Source organism: Delphinapterus leucas, chromosome 8 (genome assembly GCF_059928025.1).
Source record: "Delphinapterus leucas isolate spDelLeu-1000000601 "Yukka" chromosome 8, BTC_Dleu_Yukka2, whole genome shotgun sequence".
NCBI lineage: Eukaryota > Metazoa > Chordata > Mammalia > Artiodactyla > Monodontidae > Delphinapterus > Delphinapterus leucas.
Genome location: NC_143136.1, coordinates 71545097 through 71561520, shown reverse-complemented (window position 1 = coordinate 71561520; position 16424 = coordinate 71545097). Strand labels below are relative to the sequence as shown.

At 41.3% G+C, this 16424-nt stretch overlaps 1 protein-coding gene across 1 annotated transcript in view; it reads right to left on the bottom strand.

Annotated features, from left to right (window-relative positions):
* The window catches only part of PLA2R1 (phospholipase A2 receptor 1), a 122591-nt gene that overhangs the window by 92793 nt on the left and 13374 nt on the right, over nucleotides 1–16424 (bottom strand). Inside the window, 2 exon segments of the mRNA XM_089916029.1 lie at nucleotides 11080–11253; nucleotides 14094–14477. Of these exon segments, the coding sequence (XP_089772155.1) occupies nucleotides 11080–11253; nucleotides 14094–14477 (558 nt within the window).

The following is a 16424-nucleotide window of genomic DNA, read 5'->3' as shown; positions in this document are numbered from 1 at the left end:
TTTCTGGGAGAATGACATTAGCTATTTTTAAGAGAAGGAAATATAATTGGAGTATAGATATTTGTGAAAATAACATCTGAATTCTTTAAAGTCAGAACTTTATACTGAAAGCTGTGTGAACTGAAGTATTTATTTGAGGTAGATGCAAATATTGTTTCAAAAAGCTTTTCCCTGCAAATATCAAAATGCTAGATGGAATAAAAGGGATACAGTAGAAACATGACTCTAAAATGAACAGAAGTTTTCAAATAAACATTGAGAACAGGAACACTGATATTTAGTTTAAGAAAGTTCTTTCAGTCAAAAGGAGGAGAAGCAAAATCCACTTGCAAAACATTGGCCAAGGATTGTGTAGTTTGCTTAAAAGTAAATTTAATAAAATATGAGACGTGGCTCTGAAATCTGAAGTTTATTGAAATAACAGAAAATGAAGACCTACTTTGGGTGCTTTAAATCAAACCCTAAGGTGAAGCTAAGCAGCCATAAAAGTTACCTGAAGTCAAACTCAGCCAAAGAATTTCAGAATGTAGACAATGTGAACCATGCTACAGCATGAGTGTAATTGATGGTCAGACAATCTGCTAAAATCTAGAACAACTTTTCCCGAAGTGCAATCCATAGAGTATGACAACTTCAAGAGCTCTGCAAGAAAAGCTGGGACAGTGCATATGTAGCCTCCTCTGGGGAATTCATAATATACAACAGCATGTTAAAGCCTCTGAGAAGTTCTCTGATAAAGAAACAGCTTAATTTTAATTCAGTGTACGTCAAACTTATTTGACAATGAAATCTTTTTGGTTTGTTTTCTTTTTCCTGCAATACTTAGTTAGATGGCTCCCTTGGGAATGTGGGAAGTTTGTTTTCATATCTGGTTGCAATGTGCCTTCCCCAGAATGGAGTTAGTTAAGGAGAAGTTATTATATAAATCTAAGGTTGTCTACAGAGTTTCCTGACTGACACATGTATTTATAGAAGGATCCAAGATTGAAGGAGGATCTATCACCAAGAAGATAAGTCTATCACCAAGGAAAACTGTAGGAAGAGGAAGAGAAAGGGAGGAGGACATCTTCAGTAATCATCTTGCCCTGGTGGCTGAAATTTCCCCATTGAGTTTGACTCCTTAGAGACCGTCTTCAGTTAAAAAGCTATGCCATCCATGAGATGGACAACACGCTAAGCATTATCAGACATCAGTTTAGCGCTGTTCATCCCGTGTGAGAGCTGAGGCCATGAAAGAGGAGTGTTTACAATTTCAATGTGCACAAAAATCACTTAGCCAGCTTCTTAAAAAAACCACAGGTTCCTGGTTCTCAGTCTCAGAGATTTTGAATTGGAAGGTCGGGGTGGGATTCAGAAAGCTGACTTTCTAACGTATTACTGATTCTAATGCAAATGGTTCACAAAGCAAACACTGGGAAACCCTGGTTTGAAAGAAATCATTTGAAGCACTTCCCAAGGAGAGCAGGTATGAGTAGCCTTTGGCTACTAGAAGATAGTAGGATGTCAGAAGGGGAGATAGGAGGAGGTTGTCAAAAGGAGAGATCTGGGTATAGGGTACCTGCCTCTCATCCACTGCCTTGGGTAAAGATTTGATAATAAGTCCTAATTATAAGCCTCCATGATAAGCCATGCCATGATAAGAAAAGGTTCGGAGGACACTTCAGTTGATCTCATTCCCATTCTTGCCAAGAGTTGGTCCTGCCCTTTCAACAGGACATGGATTAAGCTACGTAAAGCAGCCTTTTGCAGAAATCTTCCTGAATTCTATTCATTAAACAGTTAAGATGAGAGGCTTACAGGTGATCCTGTCTGGGCTACAAATTACACTTCCCAGTTTTGTTAGATTTCCCCTGACTTTGTGTTATCTGTGCCAGTTCTTAAGTTTAATCAAAAGGAAACCCCCAGTCAAATGTTTGCAAAAGGTGCCCATATTCTTCTAACAAGGCAGTCCATTTGTCATTAAAATTTGGTTTTAACTAAAATATAAGAATTTGTATTTCTATGCCGTCAGACACAAGTCCTCTCTTTGCTTCTCTAGATGGGCTGCGTGTCACTCCATGGATCCGATTTGAAGATTTCATGGTAACAAGTGGAATGAAAGTGCCACCCTGGGCCTGGGCACTGTGATGTGTTCTTCTGATCTCCCTTCAGGACCGAAGGCCTAATTTCCCCAGCTGCCAGCAGACACCTCTCAACATGAAGCCTTCTTCAAGGATTGCCTTGGCTGAAGAGGCTCTTTGCCCAATACCACTCTCCCTTCCTAAGTGCAGTCTGCAAACCATGACTGGTCACTGCAGGGCTATAAGACCCCTCCTCTCACCCCAACTAGGGGCAAATCCAGCCTGAGAACTCCCTGTGGGTCAGTGTGGGGAGTCACCAGCCCTGCATCACCATCCTGTGCAATCCTGCTCTCTTCCCTTCGTTTCCATGTGTATCGATCCTGAGACTCCTCCCCAGGAGGCCTCCTGCATGCTCATCTTGTCCTCGGAGACTGTTCCCCAGGAACTCCCTTGCCACAGGGTCCCGTCCTGGCCCGGGGCATTTGCGTGTATTTATTCTTAATCCTCTTGCTTATTCATAACTAACTTCTGCTTCTAAGCCACTGAAAATTGTAGGCTGGTACATTTACTTTTTCTTGAAAAATTCTAGTCTAAGGGATACCATCAGATTGTTATATTTCTTTGCATCTTTGGTTGTCTTTATATCATCTCTTCTGTCGCTAAATTCTGAGCTCCTTGAAGGAAGCAGCTATGTCCTATATATCTTTTTATTTATTTATTTATTTTTATTTTTGGCTGCGTTGGGTCTTCGTTTCTGTGCGAGGGCTTTCTCCAGTTGTGGCGAGCAGGGGCCACGCTGCATTGCGGTGCGTGGGCCTCTCACTATCGCGGCCTCTCTTGTTGTGGAGCACAGGCTCCAGACGCACAGGCTCAGTAGTTGTGGCTCACGGGCCCAGTTGCTCCGCGGCATGTGGGATCTTCCCAGACCAGGGCTCGAACCCGTGTCCCCTGCATTGGCAGGCAGACTCTCAACCACTGCGCCACCAGGGAAGCCCATCCTATATATCTTTGCATCTCCTGCTGTTTGAAGAAAGATTGCCAAAAATCTTTTGCATGATGGTGATTTTTTTCCCTTTCAAAGTACACCTTTCTTCTAATGAACTGAAGTATATTCATGTCAACACCGATTTTATTATAGATTATGACTGAGATGCAGCCATTTCTCCTTCTCTATTAATATGGCTTTTTTGTCATTCCTAAGTATACAGCTTTGTCATTGTCCCAGGTGTATCTTTCCTGCCACTTTAAAAAATGGTTGAATTCTTTTAAAGAAAAGAACTCTTATACTATTCAAGCAACTCCAGGCTACAGAGTTACTATTTTTCTCCCTTTCGTCTTTCGTACACTTAGCAAATAGTTATTGAATATCTGCTCCCTGAAAAGTGTTTTGTTGGTAAATCTCATGTAAAAGGGATACCAAACCAAGTCAGCACTTCCTGCTGTTCATCCCCAATGCCTTACATGCTCCTTGGTAGGCCTGATCACAGTTGAGATTAAATGACGCATTATGGGATTGCTTATTGATTGTCTGTTTTTCCTGATAAAATTAAGTATCAGGAGAGCAGGTACCATGTTCCAACTTTTTCATGTTATTTCCCAAGCTTGCCACCAGAATTTAAAGGCAGTTAGGCAGAGGAGACTATGCTATCAAAGGAAGCTGAGAAGTGGTGGCCACAAAGGAAAGAGGAAAACTAGCAGGTGTGGGCCCCAGAAGCCCAAGGAAAGAGATGGTGTCAGTTTGTTACACGTTGTTGAATCTTTCAGTAAGATGAGGACTGAGTCCGTTAGTGACTTTATGGAGCACGTTCCAACAGAGGAACCCAATCATGCCTGCTCCATGCCTGCACCCAACAGATGAGCACTGCCAAGAAAATCATCCAATGGATTCATTATCAACCACCCCCAATACTTCCTGGAAACATTACCGGTTTTCCCTAAAAAGCTTGCTCTCCCAGCAGCCACCGTGTTCATTTCACACCTTTCCTGTTGTCCAAACCTCTCACTCTTTCTTCCCCCTCTTCAGAGAAAGTCCACAGCCACTGGACTCGTTTCTCCTCATTTTCCCCATCACTTAATCCATCAGCCTTCTTGGACCTGTACTATCCTCTCCTTCTTCCCTCCCATGGAGTTGTCTTTACATCCATAAAAGGTCAGTCTGTCCATCTTTGATCTGGACCCTATTTCCTTCTGCCTTCTGAGAGACCATATTTATTTCACCAATTGTTTCACTTTCCTGCATCCTCAACCTCTTTCTGTTAGATCCTTTCCAGAAGCATTCAAAGGTGACCTAGCAGCTCTCATCCTTAAAAAACAAGAAACAAAAAAAACCCCTCCCTTGGCCTCCCCATCCATCGCAGTCTCTACCTTTTCTCTACTCCCATTAATCACATATTTTTATACGTATGCTGTCTCCAATTTCTCATCTATCATTTACTCTTTAAAAAAAACAATTTCACTGAGATATAATTAACATGCCATATAACTCACCCATTTAAAGTATATAGTTCAATAGTTTTTAGTATATTCAAAGCATTGTGCAACCATCACCACAATCAAGTTTAGAACATTTTTGTGGGAACCCAGTTCCCATTAGCAGTCACTTACCATTTTTCCCTCAGTCCTCACCCCTACCCCCAGCCCAAGGCAACCACTAAACTTGTGTCTGTCTCTATAGATTTGCTTATTCTGAACATTTCTTATAAGTGGAATTATACAGTGTGTGATCTTTTTGTGACTGGCTTCTTTCACTTAGCATAATGTTTCCAATGGTCATCCATGTTGTAGCATGTACCAGTACTTCATTTCTTTACATTGTCCAATAATATCCTATTAAATACTACTGGGTATACTACATGATATTTATGCATTCATCAACAGGTAGACATTTGGGTTGTTTCTATTTTTTGGCTCTTATAAATAACGTTGCTATAAGCATTTGTGTAAAGGTTTTTGTGTAGGTATATGTTTTCATTTCTCCTGGATATATACTTAGGAGTAGAATTAGGGGTCATATGGTAACCCAATGTTTGACCTTTTAAGGAACTGACAGACTGTTTTCCAAAGCAGCTGTATCCTTTTACAATCCTTTCAGCAGTGGATAAGAGTTCCAATTTCTCTATATCCTTGTCAGCATTTGTTATTGTCTGTCTCTTTGATTTTAGCCATCCTGTGGGATGTAAAGTGGTATCTCACTGTAGTTTTTGTTTGAATTTCCCTGATGGCTAATGATACTGAGCATCTTTTCATGTGGTTATTGGCCATTTGTAAATCTATTTTTGGAGAAATGTCTATTCAGACACTTTACCCATTTTTAAATTGGGATTTTTGTCTTTTTATTACTGAGTTATGAGTTCTTTATATATTCTAGATATAGGTCCCTTATTAGATATCTGATTTGCAAATTTTTTACCCCATTCCATGGGTTGTCTTTTCACTTTCTTGATTGTGTCCTTTGAAACACAAAAATTTTTGATTTTGATGAAGTTCAACTTATCTATTTTTTTCTTTTGTTGCTTGCATTTTGGTGTCATATCTAAGAATTCATTGCATTTTCAAGATCATGAAGATTTACCCCTATGTATTCTTGTAAGGGTTTTATAGTTTTATCTCTTCCATGTAAGTTTTAAAAATCTATTTTGAGTTAATTTTTTTTATAAGGTGAGAGATAGGAGTTTAATTTTATTATTTTGAATGTGGAATCCAGTTTCCCTGCACCATTTTTTGAAAAGACTATTGTTTTCCCATTGAATTGTCTTGGCATCCTTGTCAAAAATCAATTAATCATAAGTGCGGCCTCTCAGTTTTATTTCATTTTGACAGTATCACATTGTCTTGATTACAGTCACTTTGCATAGGTTTTGAAAATGAGAAGTATAAGTCCTCCAACTTTGTTCTTCCTTTTCATGATTATTTTGGCTCTTCTGGGTCCTTTGAATTTCCATGTGAATTTTAGGATGAGCCTGTCAATTTCCGCAAAGGAGTCAGCTAGGTTTTTGATAAAGATTGCTGTAGTAGTGCCATCTTAGCAATATTAAGTCCTCTGATTACATGAACATGGAATGTCTTTCCATTTATTTAATTTTCTTTAATTTCTTTCAACAATATTTTGTAGTTTTTAGAGAGAAGTTTTTCATGTCTTTCGTTAAATTTTTCCTAAGGATTTTATCCTTTTGGATGTTACAATAAATGGATTTGTTTTCTCTCCATCTCTTTTTGGATTTGTTTTCTTAATTTAATTTCTGGATTGTTCATTGCTACAGTATTGAAGTACAATTGATTTTTATATATTGATCTTGTATCCTGTGAATGAGTCAATTTGTTGTAGTAGGTTTTTTAGTGGATTACTTAAAATTTTATGCATACAGGATCATGTCATCTGCAAATAGAGATAGTTTTACAACCCCCTTTCCAATCTGGATGACTTAAATTTTCTTGCCTACTTGCCCAGGCTAGAACATCCAGTACAGTGTTGAATAGAGGTGTTGAGAGTGGATAGTCTGTCTTATTCCTGATCTTATGGGAAAGCATCTAGTCTTCTACCATTAAGTATGCTGGCTGTGGGTTTTTCAGAGATGCCCTTTATCAGGTTGAGGACATTCTCTTCTATTTTAAGTTTAGTTTTGTTTTTTTCATGAAGGGATGTAACGTTTTGTCAAATGTTTTTTCTGCACCTATTGAGATAATTGTGTGTCCTTTCTCCTATTTATATAGGTATTACATTAATTGATTTTCAGATTTTCAACCAGTCTTACATTCTTGGGATAAGTTCCAGTTGGTCATGGTGTACAATTCTTTTTATATGTTGTTGGATTCTGTTTGCTAGTATTTTGTTGAGGATTTTTGCATGTATATTCATAAGAGATATTAGTCTGTAGTTTTCTTTTCTTGTGATGTCTTTAGTTTCAGTACCATGGTAATACTGGCCTCATAAAATGAATTGGGAAGTGTTCCTTCCTTTCTCTTCTGTTTTTCCATTTACTCTTTAACCCACTCAATCTGTAACTAGAGTATATCTTGTCAAGGCCATCAATGACCTCCATGTTGCCAGATCCAGCAAACACTTAGTTTCAGACCTTGTCAAATCAGGCCCTTCAGCAGCATTCACTTGAATGTGAACTTCATTAGGGCAGGCACCATGACTTTCATCTTTCACATTTGTGGTTATAATCACAGCACCCAGCTGAGTGCTTGGTACATAGCAGGTGTTCAATACATATTTGTGGAAAAGAGTGAATGAATGGTTTGTGGAAATGGAGGTCAGGCATACATCTTCATAGAAGCCAAGAAGAGACTGCTCTGGGGAACGAAAGCAAGGTGAAGGTGGGGAGACAATTCTTTTGAGAAGTCTGTCTATGCAGGGGATGAGAGAGATAGGTATTTTCAGGAGGCTGAAGTGGAGATGAAGGAGTTGTATTATTTTAAGATGTTATTTTAAGACGTGAGTAGGTTTAACTGCTAATGAGAAGGATCCATCATTCATCTATGTTAGAGTAGGAGTGTGCATTGGAATCACCTAGAAGGCTTGTTAAAACACAGATTGCTGGGGCTGCACTTCTAGAATGTCTGATATAGGTGTCTGGGATGTGGCTGGTAATTTGCATTTCTAGCAAGTTCTCAGAGAATGCTGATGCTGCTGGAACCACACTTTGAGAAACACTGAGATACAAGTTGGAGAAGATTGGATGGGAGGCTCCAGAGTCCAGATGGCGAGATTTGCCCTAGGTAGGAGGAGGACCACTATTGCACAGGAAGGAGAAAAAGGAGATGGGTGCAAACCCAGGTAGGCTTAAAGGCTTGGGAGCAGGAAGTTGTCAAAACTTCCCTTCTGATGGATCCTGTTCTCTTTGGGAGGTAGGGATTGAGGTCATCTCTTAAGAGTTGGGAAGGAGAATGTAGGGCAGGGTTAGAAGTCAGGGGAGAGTAGAGAGGTTTGTATGACCCTTGCCGGGAGTGAGAGAGCAGCATGACAAGAGACACGTAATAATACTGCTGACAAAGCCGAGGTTGGCAGTCATACATCAATATTGGTACCTATCTGCTCTGTTACATCATTCAAGTTACTGATAAAAATTGTATCAGGTGAATAAGGTTCCAGGGCAATCAGATCATCCCAGAGGTTGGTACCCTAAAAATATCTCAAACTAACTAAGCCTGACTCTCCAGCTGTGTAAGACACACAACCAGGACGGACATAGTATGACACAGAATTGCCTCCAAACAAACCTAGAAAGATTCTTCTATATCATCCTTGTTCCTGAAGATCTATGGTGACAGATGTTTTATCATATCCCTCCCTGCTAGTGTGTTTTTGTATGTGTTTATTGGCACTAAATTTACATTGTGCTCACTTACAATCAACGTTTTTAAAAAAGGGCATTATTCTACATTGAGATACTAAAAAAATTCTGTGTAAGAAAGATGAGATACAGAAGTATGAATCTTTGCTTTAATCTACTCACTCCTCTCTGTTCTGTCCACTTTTTGACCCCATGGAAAGAACTGTCTGCTTGCTCAGATTCCAGTCTCCGGCACATCATTTTGACTTAAGTTGGCCACCAGGAACCAAAAGTAACAAGAAAGGAAGAAAACTGGAACTGTAATTTAGCACTGCACAAAGAAACATGCTCTCTGCTGGTTGTGGTAAAGGTTAGGAGAGTTGGAATCGCAAGCTGTCAAGTGGAGGACGCTTCTGAACTGTAGGAAGCTGAACAAATAGATAGTCTAGGCACTGCAAAGCCCTGGGCACAACTAAACCCAGGCTTCCACCTGGGAAACCATAACTGGCTAAAGTGACAGAGCATGGTGACAGTGCCCTTCAAAGAATCTCAAGGAGAATAGTGTAGTTTAAAAGAGTATTAGGGCCATGTGAAATACATGTTAATCTTATTAGTATTGGTTTCTTTACTTTTAATAATGACATCTACTGGACATGGAAATGGAAAGAGAAGATGATGTAAATAATGTGACATCTGACTCAAGAATCCAAGCAGTGTAGGGCTTACATGCACATACACCTCCATACAGACATTCAGATTCAGATAGAGAAGGCTGATGATCTGACAGTCAATAAATGATGAAATACTTTCATGCTGGCTGGTGAAGAGCTGCTGTCCTGAGCTCCTCAAGTGCCTCTTGCTGCCTCAGCATCCCCTCACATTACAGCAGATAAGGGGTTAATACCAGCAGTGGGCCTCTGGGACTCCTAACCTCCACATTAAGGTCTCCACTTGGATTGGCCAAGAGCCCATACTAGATTGGTTGCTAAATGTCTTGATATCACCCATGTATATAGATGTATGTTGCGTAGAACTACCTGCATATTATGAATTATCTGATGAAGAATTATCTGCCACAGGATCACCTGGGCCACTTGTCAAAAATGCAAACGCTCGGGCTTCCCTGGTGGCGCAGTGGTTGAGAGTCCGCCTGCCGATGCAGGGGACACGGGTTCATACCCCGGTCCGGGAAGATCCCACATGCCGCGGAGCGGTTGGGCCCGTGAGCCATGGCCGCTGAGCCTGCGCGTCCGGAGCCTGTGCTCCGCAACGGGAGAGGCCACAACAGTGAGAGGCTCACGTACCACAAAAAAAAAAAAAAAAAAAAAATGCAAACGCTCACTGCATCTCCGGGACTGGTCAAGGATATATGTTTTAAACTATCCCCCAGGTGATTCTAGAGCATCATGTCAAATATAGTCTGCATTTCCAGGCATGGAGCAAATCTGTCTGTCCTGTATTCCATCTAGAGGCCAAGTTCTTGGAAGAGAGGGTCCTAAGTCCTAACACTATGCTTAGCTTAGTGCTGTTGACAGATAATAAAGACGTAGGATCATTGATTCAGAAGCACATGCTGAAAGGATAAATTAGGCCTGATGATGCTATGACGATGATGATGGTAATCCTGGTGAGTACCAGGTACTGTGATAAGTGGCTTAGATGCATCATCTAATTGTATCCTCTCAATAACCCGAATAGGTACTGTTATTATCTCCATTTTATAATGAGGAAGCTGAGACTCAGGATCTCACTGTTGGGAAGAAGCAGGACTCCAACCTTGGTCTTTCCGATTTCAAAACCTACACTCTTTCTAATTCACTAAGCTGTACTGGCTCTTAGATTAGAAAACAATTCAACAGGCAATTTATAAATCAGATTCTTTGGAGTTAATCTCTTCAGTTTCTTTTTGTTTCAATTTCTTTGTGGCATTTTGTTAACTATGCGGAGGGAAGGTAGGCATGGAAGATGAAGAGATTGCAAAAGCTATATTCTCTGCCTTGCAGAAACCAAGGTGAAGGAAATTGAATATAGAAAGTAGAAGGTATATATAAATAACCCCCAATACTTAAGAACCACTGGAAACCTTTAAGCTAAATGAAAATACAATAAAATAATAAAGTACTAACTGACAAAAAAAATTAGAACATTGCAGCTGTCATTGGACCTTGAAAATTGGGTTAAGTAGAGAAAAAGATTTTGAGGTTATAGCTAGAAATCGAGTAACAAGGAAAGGGAATCAAGACAAGAACTCATTGTCGAGAAATAACAAGGGCGACTGTGATTTTAAAAAGATCATCAAGGGCCAGCTGATGCCTGGATGTGACAATGGGCAAAGCAAGCAGTCAGGACATGGAGAAGTTAAGGCAGCTCATAAAAGGGAGTGGATTGGAAGGATAACTGAGCTTTATACACATTCAGGTTTGTTTTGAAGTGTCCTTCCTGGAAGCTGGGATTAATGAGATCACAGAGTATTATAATTTGATTCCGGTTAAAGCATCCTTATGTACTGAACTTAATGAGGAATGGCTAATTAACATCTTTGGAACTTAGGGGAAAAAAGGAATATACATCAGAATCGTCTTTTCAAGGCAAAAACAAACAAAATCAAAGCCTGGATAAATGGAATCAAAGAGCTTATTCAGATTTTAGTAGATCAATCTCAGTGCTTTCCTTTAGATACAATAACTTTCTACTCATCCTTGATTCCTTCATGACATATGGGGAAGACTAGATTTTATTCTTACTGGGATCTGGGCAAAATCCCCACTTCTCATCTCTTTCGTATCGGCTGGTTGTGGCACACCACAGCAAGTTGTCTTCCCGCCCTTCCCGGGTACATTCATGATGCCACTGCCGGTTATACTGGAAGGGAAACATGCACGGTGTCCCGTGGGCGTTCCCTTTGATTGTATACAAATCTAGGAGAAAGAAAAGGACAAAATCAATTAAGTAGTATGTCAGCTTTATCTTTGGAAACTTCATAAAGTGAATGCATTTTTTATTGACTGAAAATCTACACTGGGCAAGGCCCTCGCTTTACCACAGAGAACCCTCAGGACTTCAGTGTCTAGTGTATGGAAAAGTGCAAGGCTGAATGCTGTGTTCAGGGGAAATGTTGATAAATGGTTTGTTTGTATGTTTATCTCCTTGTTTATTCACTATGGTGCACTGCTACAGTAGCATACATATTTGTGAATGGATGAGAAGAAAAAATTTATCTATTTATGATTATTTTTATTTAACTATAGTTGATTTACAGTATGGTGTTAGTTTCAGGTATACAGCTTCAGATTCTTTTCCATTATTGGTTATTTCAAGATATTGTATGTAGTTGGAGATTTCAGTTTAAAATATCTTCCAGTCCCCAAATACATCAGCCATCAGCATCTGAATCTCGAGGTTCATAGGCATTTATTAACTTATTCATTCAGCAGACATCTGTAGAGCATTTAATGTGTCCAGCACTGGGTATATGATGTAATAGTGAACAAATGAGTAAAAGTTGGCTTTCATATGGAGCTTCTGTTCTCGTGGGGAGAAAAAAAGAGAAGGCAAATATACAAGTAAACATGTAATTTCAGGTAGTGATAAGTACCATGAAGAAAAACAAAATACTGTAAGAACAGAATGACTCTGTGTGTGTGTGTGTGTGTGTGTGTGTGTGTTTGAAGGGGTAGAGGCACTATTTTTTTTTTTTTTTTTTTTTTTTAGAGGCACTATTTTTGATAAGGTGGTCAGGGCAGGCCTCTCTGAATAAGAACTGGGGGAAGAGGTTTAAGTCTTTGGAAGAGAGTTCTTGGGGCATAAGGAGCAGCAAGTACCGGGGAGCACGAGGGACCTGCAACAAGAACTGTGCGGGGCGGACGGGGAAGCGCAGGGAGGCCCCGGGCGAGGCAGAACCAGGAAGGCAGTGGAGCGTCAGCTCACAGAGGGCCGGTTCTGCCACATCATGGGCTTTGACCTTTACCCTGGAGGCGGTGGGAAGTCATCAGTGAGTTTTGAATGGGAAAGTCACATGATCCGATTTTTAAAGACTCACGGGGTGCACAGTGGCAAACAGAATGTACACAGAGAGAGGGCAAAGTGGATGCCCGGCTCGAGGCCCCTGCAGTGGTCTAGGAGAAAGATGGCCCTGCTGAGTGGCCGGCTGGCTGCTCCCTCAGAGTATTTCAATGATCAGTCATCCTTGGCCTTAAGCAGAAAACAACAACTTTTCATGACTCAGCTGGGGCTTTCTATAGTGAGGGAGATCAGGGCCACCCTCAATTAAACCAGTAGGTCCTGGAGCGAAGGGGCTGGCTGTGGAGATTCCCACCCTCTCCCACAGCTGGTGGGGGGCGGGTGTTGCCTGAGCTCACTCCACACCACCAGCCCTAGAGGTTGAGGCTGTTAGGAACTACTGGTATACCAGGACACATCCTCTTGTTTCCTTCCTCTGCCTTCTACTCAGTCTTCCTCTGCATGCATCGTGAGCGTGGGCATATGGCTAAAATGTTAACCTGGAACAACATGCCAAGTTCTTCCTTAGAACTGTAGATTACTCAGTGTGCTCGTGTGCAGCACTTGCTTTACTGTAGTGAGTCCTGAAAATGGCTTGCCCTTGGCTGTCTCTCTTTACTCATTTCTCGCAGGTACGGGAGAAAGTCTTACTTTAGATCTTGGTAGCTCCTTGCTCTGTTTCCTAGAATTCTTAGAAATAGAAGCTCTTAGTAAGCCATAATTCTACAGAGCACCATGAGGGCAGGGACCACACCTGTCTTGTTGGCCTTTGTAAATCAGATGCCGGGCACAGAAACGGTCAGTGTTCAATGGATGCGTGATGGACGGTGAATGGGTGGATGAATGAATGAAGAGAGCTACAAAACAAAACCTGACAAACAGGTTTGAGGTTTCAGAATTTCAGAACTAAGGTGCTTTCTTTCTCTGTTTAAAAATACCAAATATCACAGAACCATGGAAAATGAAAACACCTCCCCCTACCCGCCACCAAAACCGTGCTTTCCTACTCCCCGGCACACACCAAATAACCCCTGACAATAGTCTGCCTTTAAATCCCTTGTAACACGGGACTTCCCTGGCGGTCCAGTGGTTAAGACTTCGCCTTCCAATGCAGGGGGTGTGGGTTTGATCCCTGGTCGGGGAGCTATGATTCCCACAGGCCTCGGGGCCAAAAAACCAAAACATGAGACAAGGGCAATATTGTGACAAATTCAATAAAGACTTTAAAAATGGTCCACGTCAAAAATCTTTTAAAAAATAAATTAAATAAATAAATGCCTTGTAACATGACCACCATACGGATGCCAGCCAGGCCTTAGGAGGCACTGAGGTGCCCTGCAGACACACTCCACACATGGGACAAAGTTTCTACAATAAAAGAAATATTGACGGGAGAGGCTCTTATTTTCATCCTGAAAGTCTAACTTCAAAAAATCTTTTCCTTCTATTTTTATTTTCTTTCTCCCTCGTCCTCCTGTTCTTTCTCCTTTCCATTGATTCCCAAAGTTATTGAAGTGTTTTCTCCTCTAATACCTTTAAATTCGCAGTTCTGTTTCTTTAGCAGAATTTAGCAAGCCCATTCCAAGACTCCAGTAATCCTTTTACAATAAGCGAGTAAGCAACTAAATTGTATTAGGCAGAAGTGCCTGGAGGTTCTAGGGGCTGTGCACCTCTTTCATATATTTTACAAATCTTTACTTACGGGCAAACTTGCTAAACATGTCATTTCATGCGTACTTTGGTTGAAATCCTTTTTTACCTTTGTTCAGATATTCACAGATGCCTCCACCGCCTGACATATAGGAAACCCACTTATGAAGGTATTTCCAGGAGGCCACAAGCGTGTTGTCGTGCTTCACCTGGACCATGTACTGGAGCGGGCCGGTGATCATCTTCCTGTTACAGCGCCACTTCAAGGAAATGTGGGTGGAATCACACTCGTATATGCTCAGTGGCTGCTCTGGATTAGACACATTCAGGCCCAGGCAGCCGCTGCCTCCGATGTTAAAGAGGCGGTGGTTTGAAGCCCACTTCCACAGCATGTACTTGTTGGGTGGTTTGCAACTCTCCAGGGTCAGTGTAGATTTGCCAGCTTGAATGCATTTCTCGAGGTTCTCACTTTGGATAATGAAGATCCCTTTATCTGAAACAGCAAAATAGAAGATATGGTATAGAATCTTCATATATAATTAACCAGTGTCGGGAGGATCCCAATGTGCATGTCTGAGCTGTGATGTGTCACACTGACAGCTGTCGCAAACAGATCTGAAGTTGATGTGTGGGGTCCACCACAGGGGCTTGATTTGCACAAAACAAAGGAGTTTCTTGGGAAGCATACATGGACTTACTAGAGCTAATGGAAAACCTCTGGTCTAAGACAGCATTGGCCCTCCAGTAACAAGGGATGCTTGTGAATCCACTCCAGAATGGTACTGGTAGAAAAGGAGCTCGCCACAACTGAAGAGAGAGCGGGGATTGGTGATAATACTCAGCACTGCAAGGGAGAGACATTGGGTGCCCAGAGGCATGGGGACACTTTGGTTTTCTTCAGACAAGTGCCTGAATGTTAGGAATATGGCAGCTGAATCAAGAGCCACTGAAATGAAAATTTCCACCATCAAATTTCAGTAGAAAACCTAAAGGATAGAAGTCAAGGGCTGCTTTGTGTCTTGATATAAGACGCAATGCTGGTGAGAAAAAATGCTTCTCCACATTTGTTTTCTGTGCTGGGTCCATCAGGTGTGGAAGGATGGGGACATATACTATGGGGATGGACTCTTCCTGGGAGCATCCTTGTTGGGCAACAGCAGACATGTCGAGGACACTAGGTGAGGCCCCTCACCTAGGTACATGAGAGGTTGCAAGAGCACTGTGACAGGATTGAAACCACACAGGCCACGTGGGAATGTGAAGGAAGTAGGCATTTTGTGATCTACCCCTGAGCCTCTAATCTTTGGGAGCCAGAAGAAGAGATTTGGGTGAGTTTCCTTTGGAAAAGCTGTGGCAGGGCCCAGCCAGGACTTAGTGGTATCTACCTGCCCACTACCTGACTTTACCTCAAGTCGCTGGCCTGGAAGGCATCTATTACACAACAGTTACGAACATGTCCTCCCACAGGGTTTTTGAAGGTGGAAATCATGTCTGATTTCTTTTGTCCAAGTTCAGAGTGTCCTGAGCACATCGTGGAAGTTCAGGAAATGTTTGATGTTGATTAAACACGCCAGCAGCTGCAGCTTACTTAGGCTCATGGTTGCTGGGTTACTCAGCGCAGACTGTCTGGTCAGGTCCAAGAGCTCTTTTGTTCTCCTATTCACTAGGCTCTGCTCTCACATCTTACTTCCTGTCCATTCTTCAAAAATCTAAAGGGACATTATCAGGTTCCCTTAAAACGGCTGTGATTTAGGGCCAGGTGTGTGCGGTGGCAGGGGCATAGTGGACACAGGCAGAGCCTTCTAGAGATTGGGAACACTGCAGAATGAGCATCCTCATGCACTGGAATGTTTCATTTTGGTAAAAGTTCTTTTTGTTTTTCTAAAGTTGCTCAGGCCAAGAAGAGCTGATTTACAATAACCAAAATCGCTTAAGACACTGTTGAAAAAAGATTGTCAATGTATTAATGGAAGCTATACTTCATGTAATAATTGATAACCTTATTTATAACCCTATATTTGAGGAGTTGAAATAGTTGTCAGAGAATTGCTTTGATCACCATACATCAGAACAAAAGAGAAAGGAGTGGGGGCAGGGGGCAGAGAATGAACTGTTTTAGGGAGATTTCATTTAGATCAGGAAATTTGTTTTCCTAACGAAGCCCATGTCTGTGTAGTTATTAGTATAGTCATTCAAGATCAAATCTACCTCTCGCCAATGCAGTGTGGACTCTGATAATTATTAACCTTTTCTCCAGCTCTCCTATTCACCTTTTCATGCCTGGGTAGAATGTTAACCTTAATTTCTGTTGTAATCTACTAATAACTTTCTAGCTAGCCCAGAGTCCCATTAATTTTTCACTAAAGGATAATTATTTTACTATAATTGTTCTGTACTTTAGCTTCTATCTAATATATATGTTCAAATATATCCAGCTCTG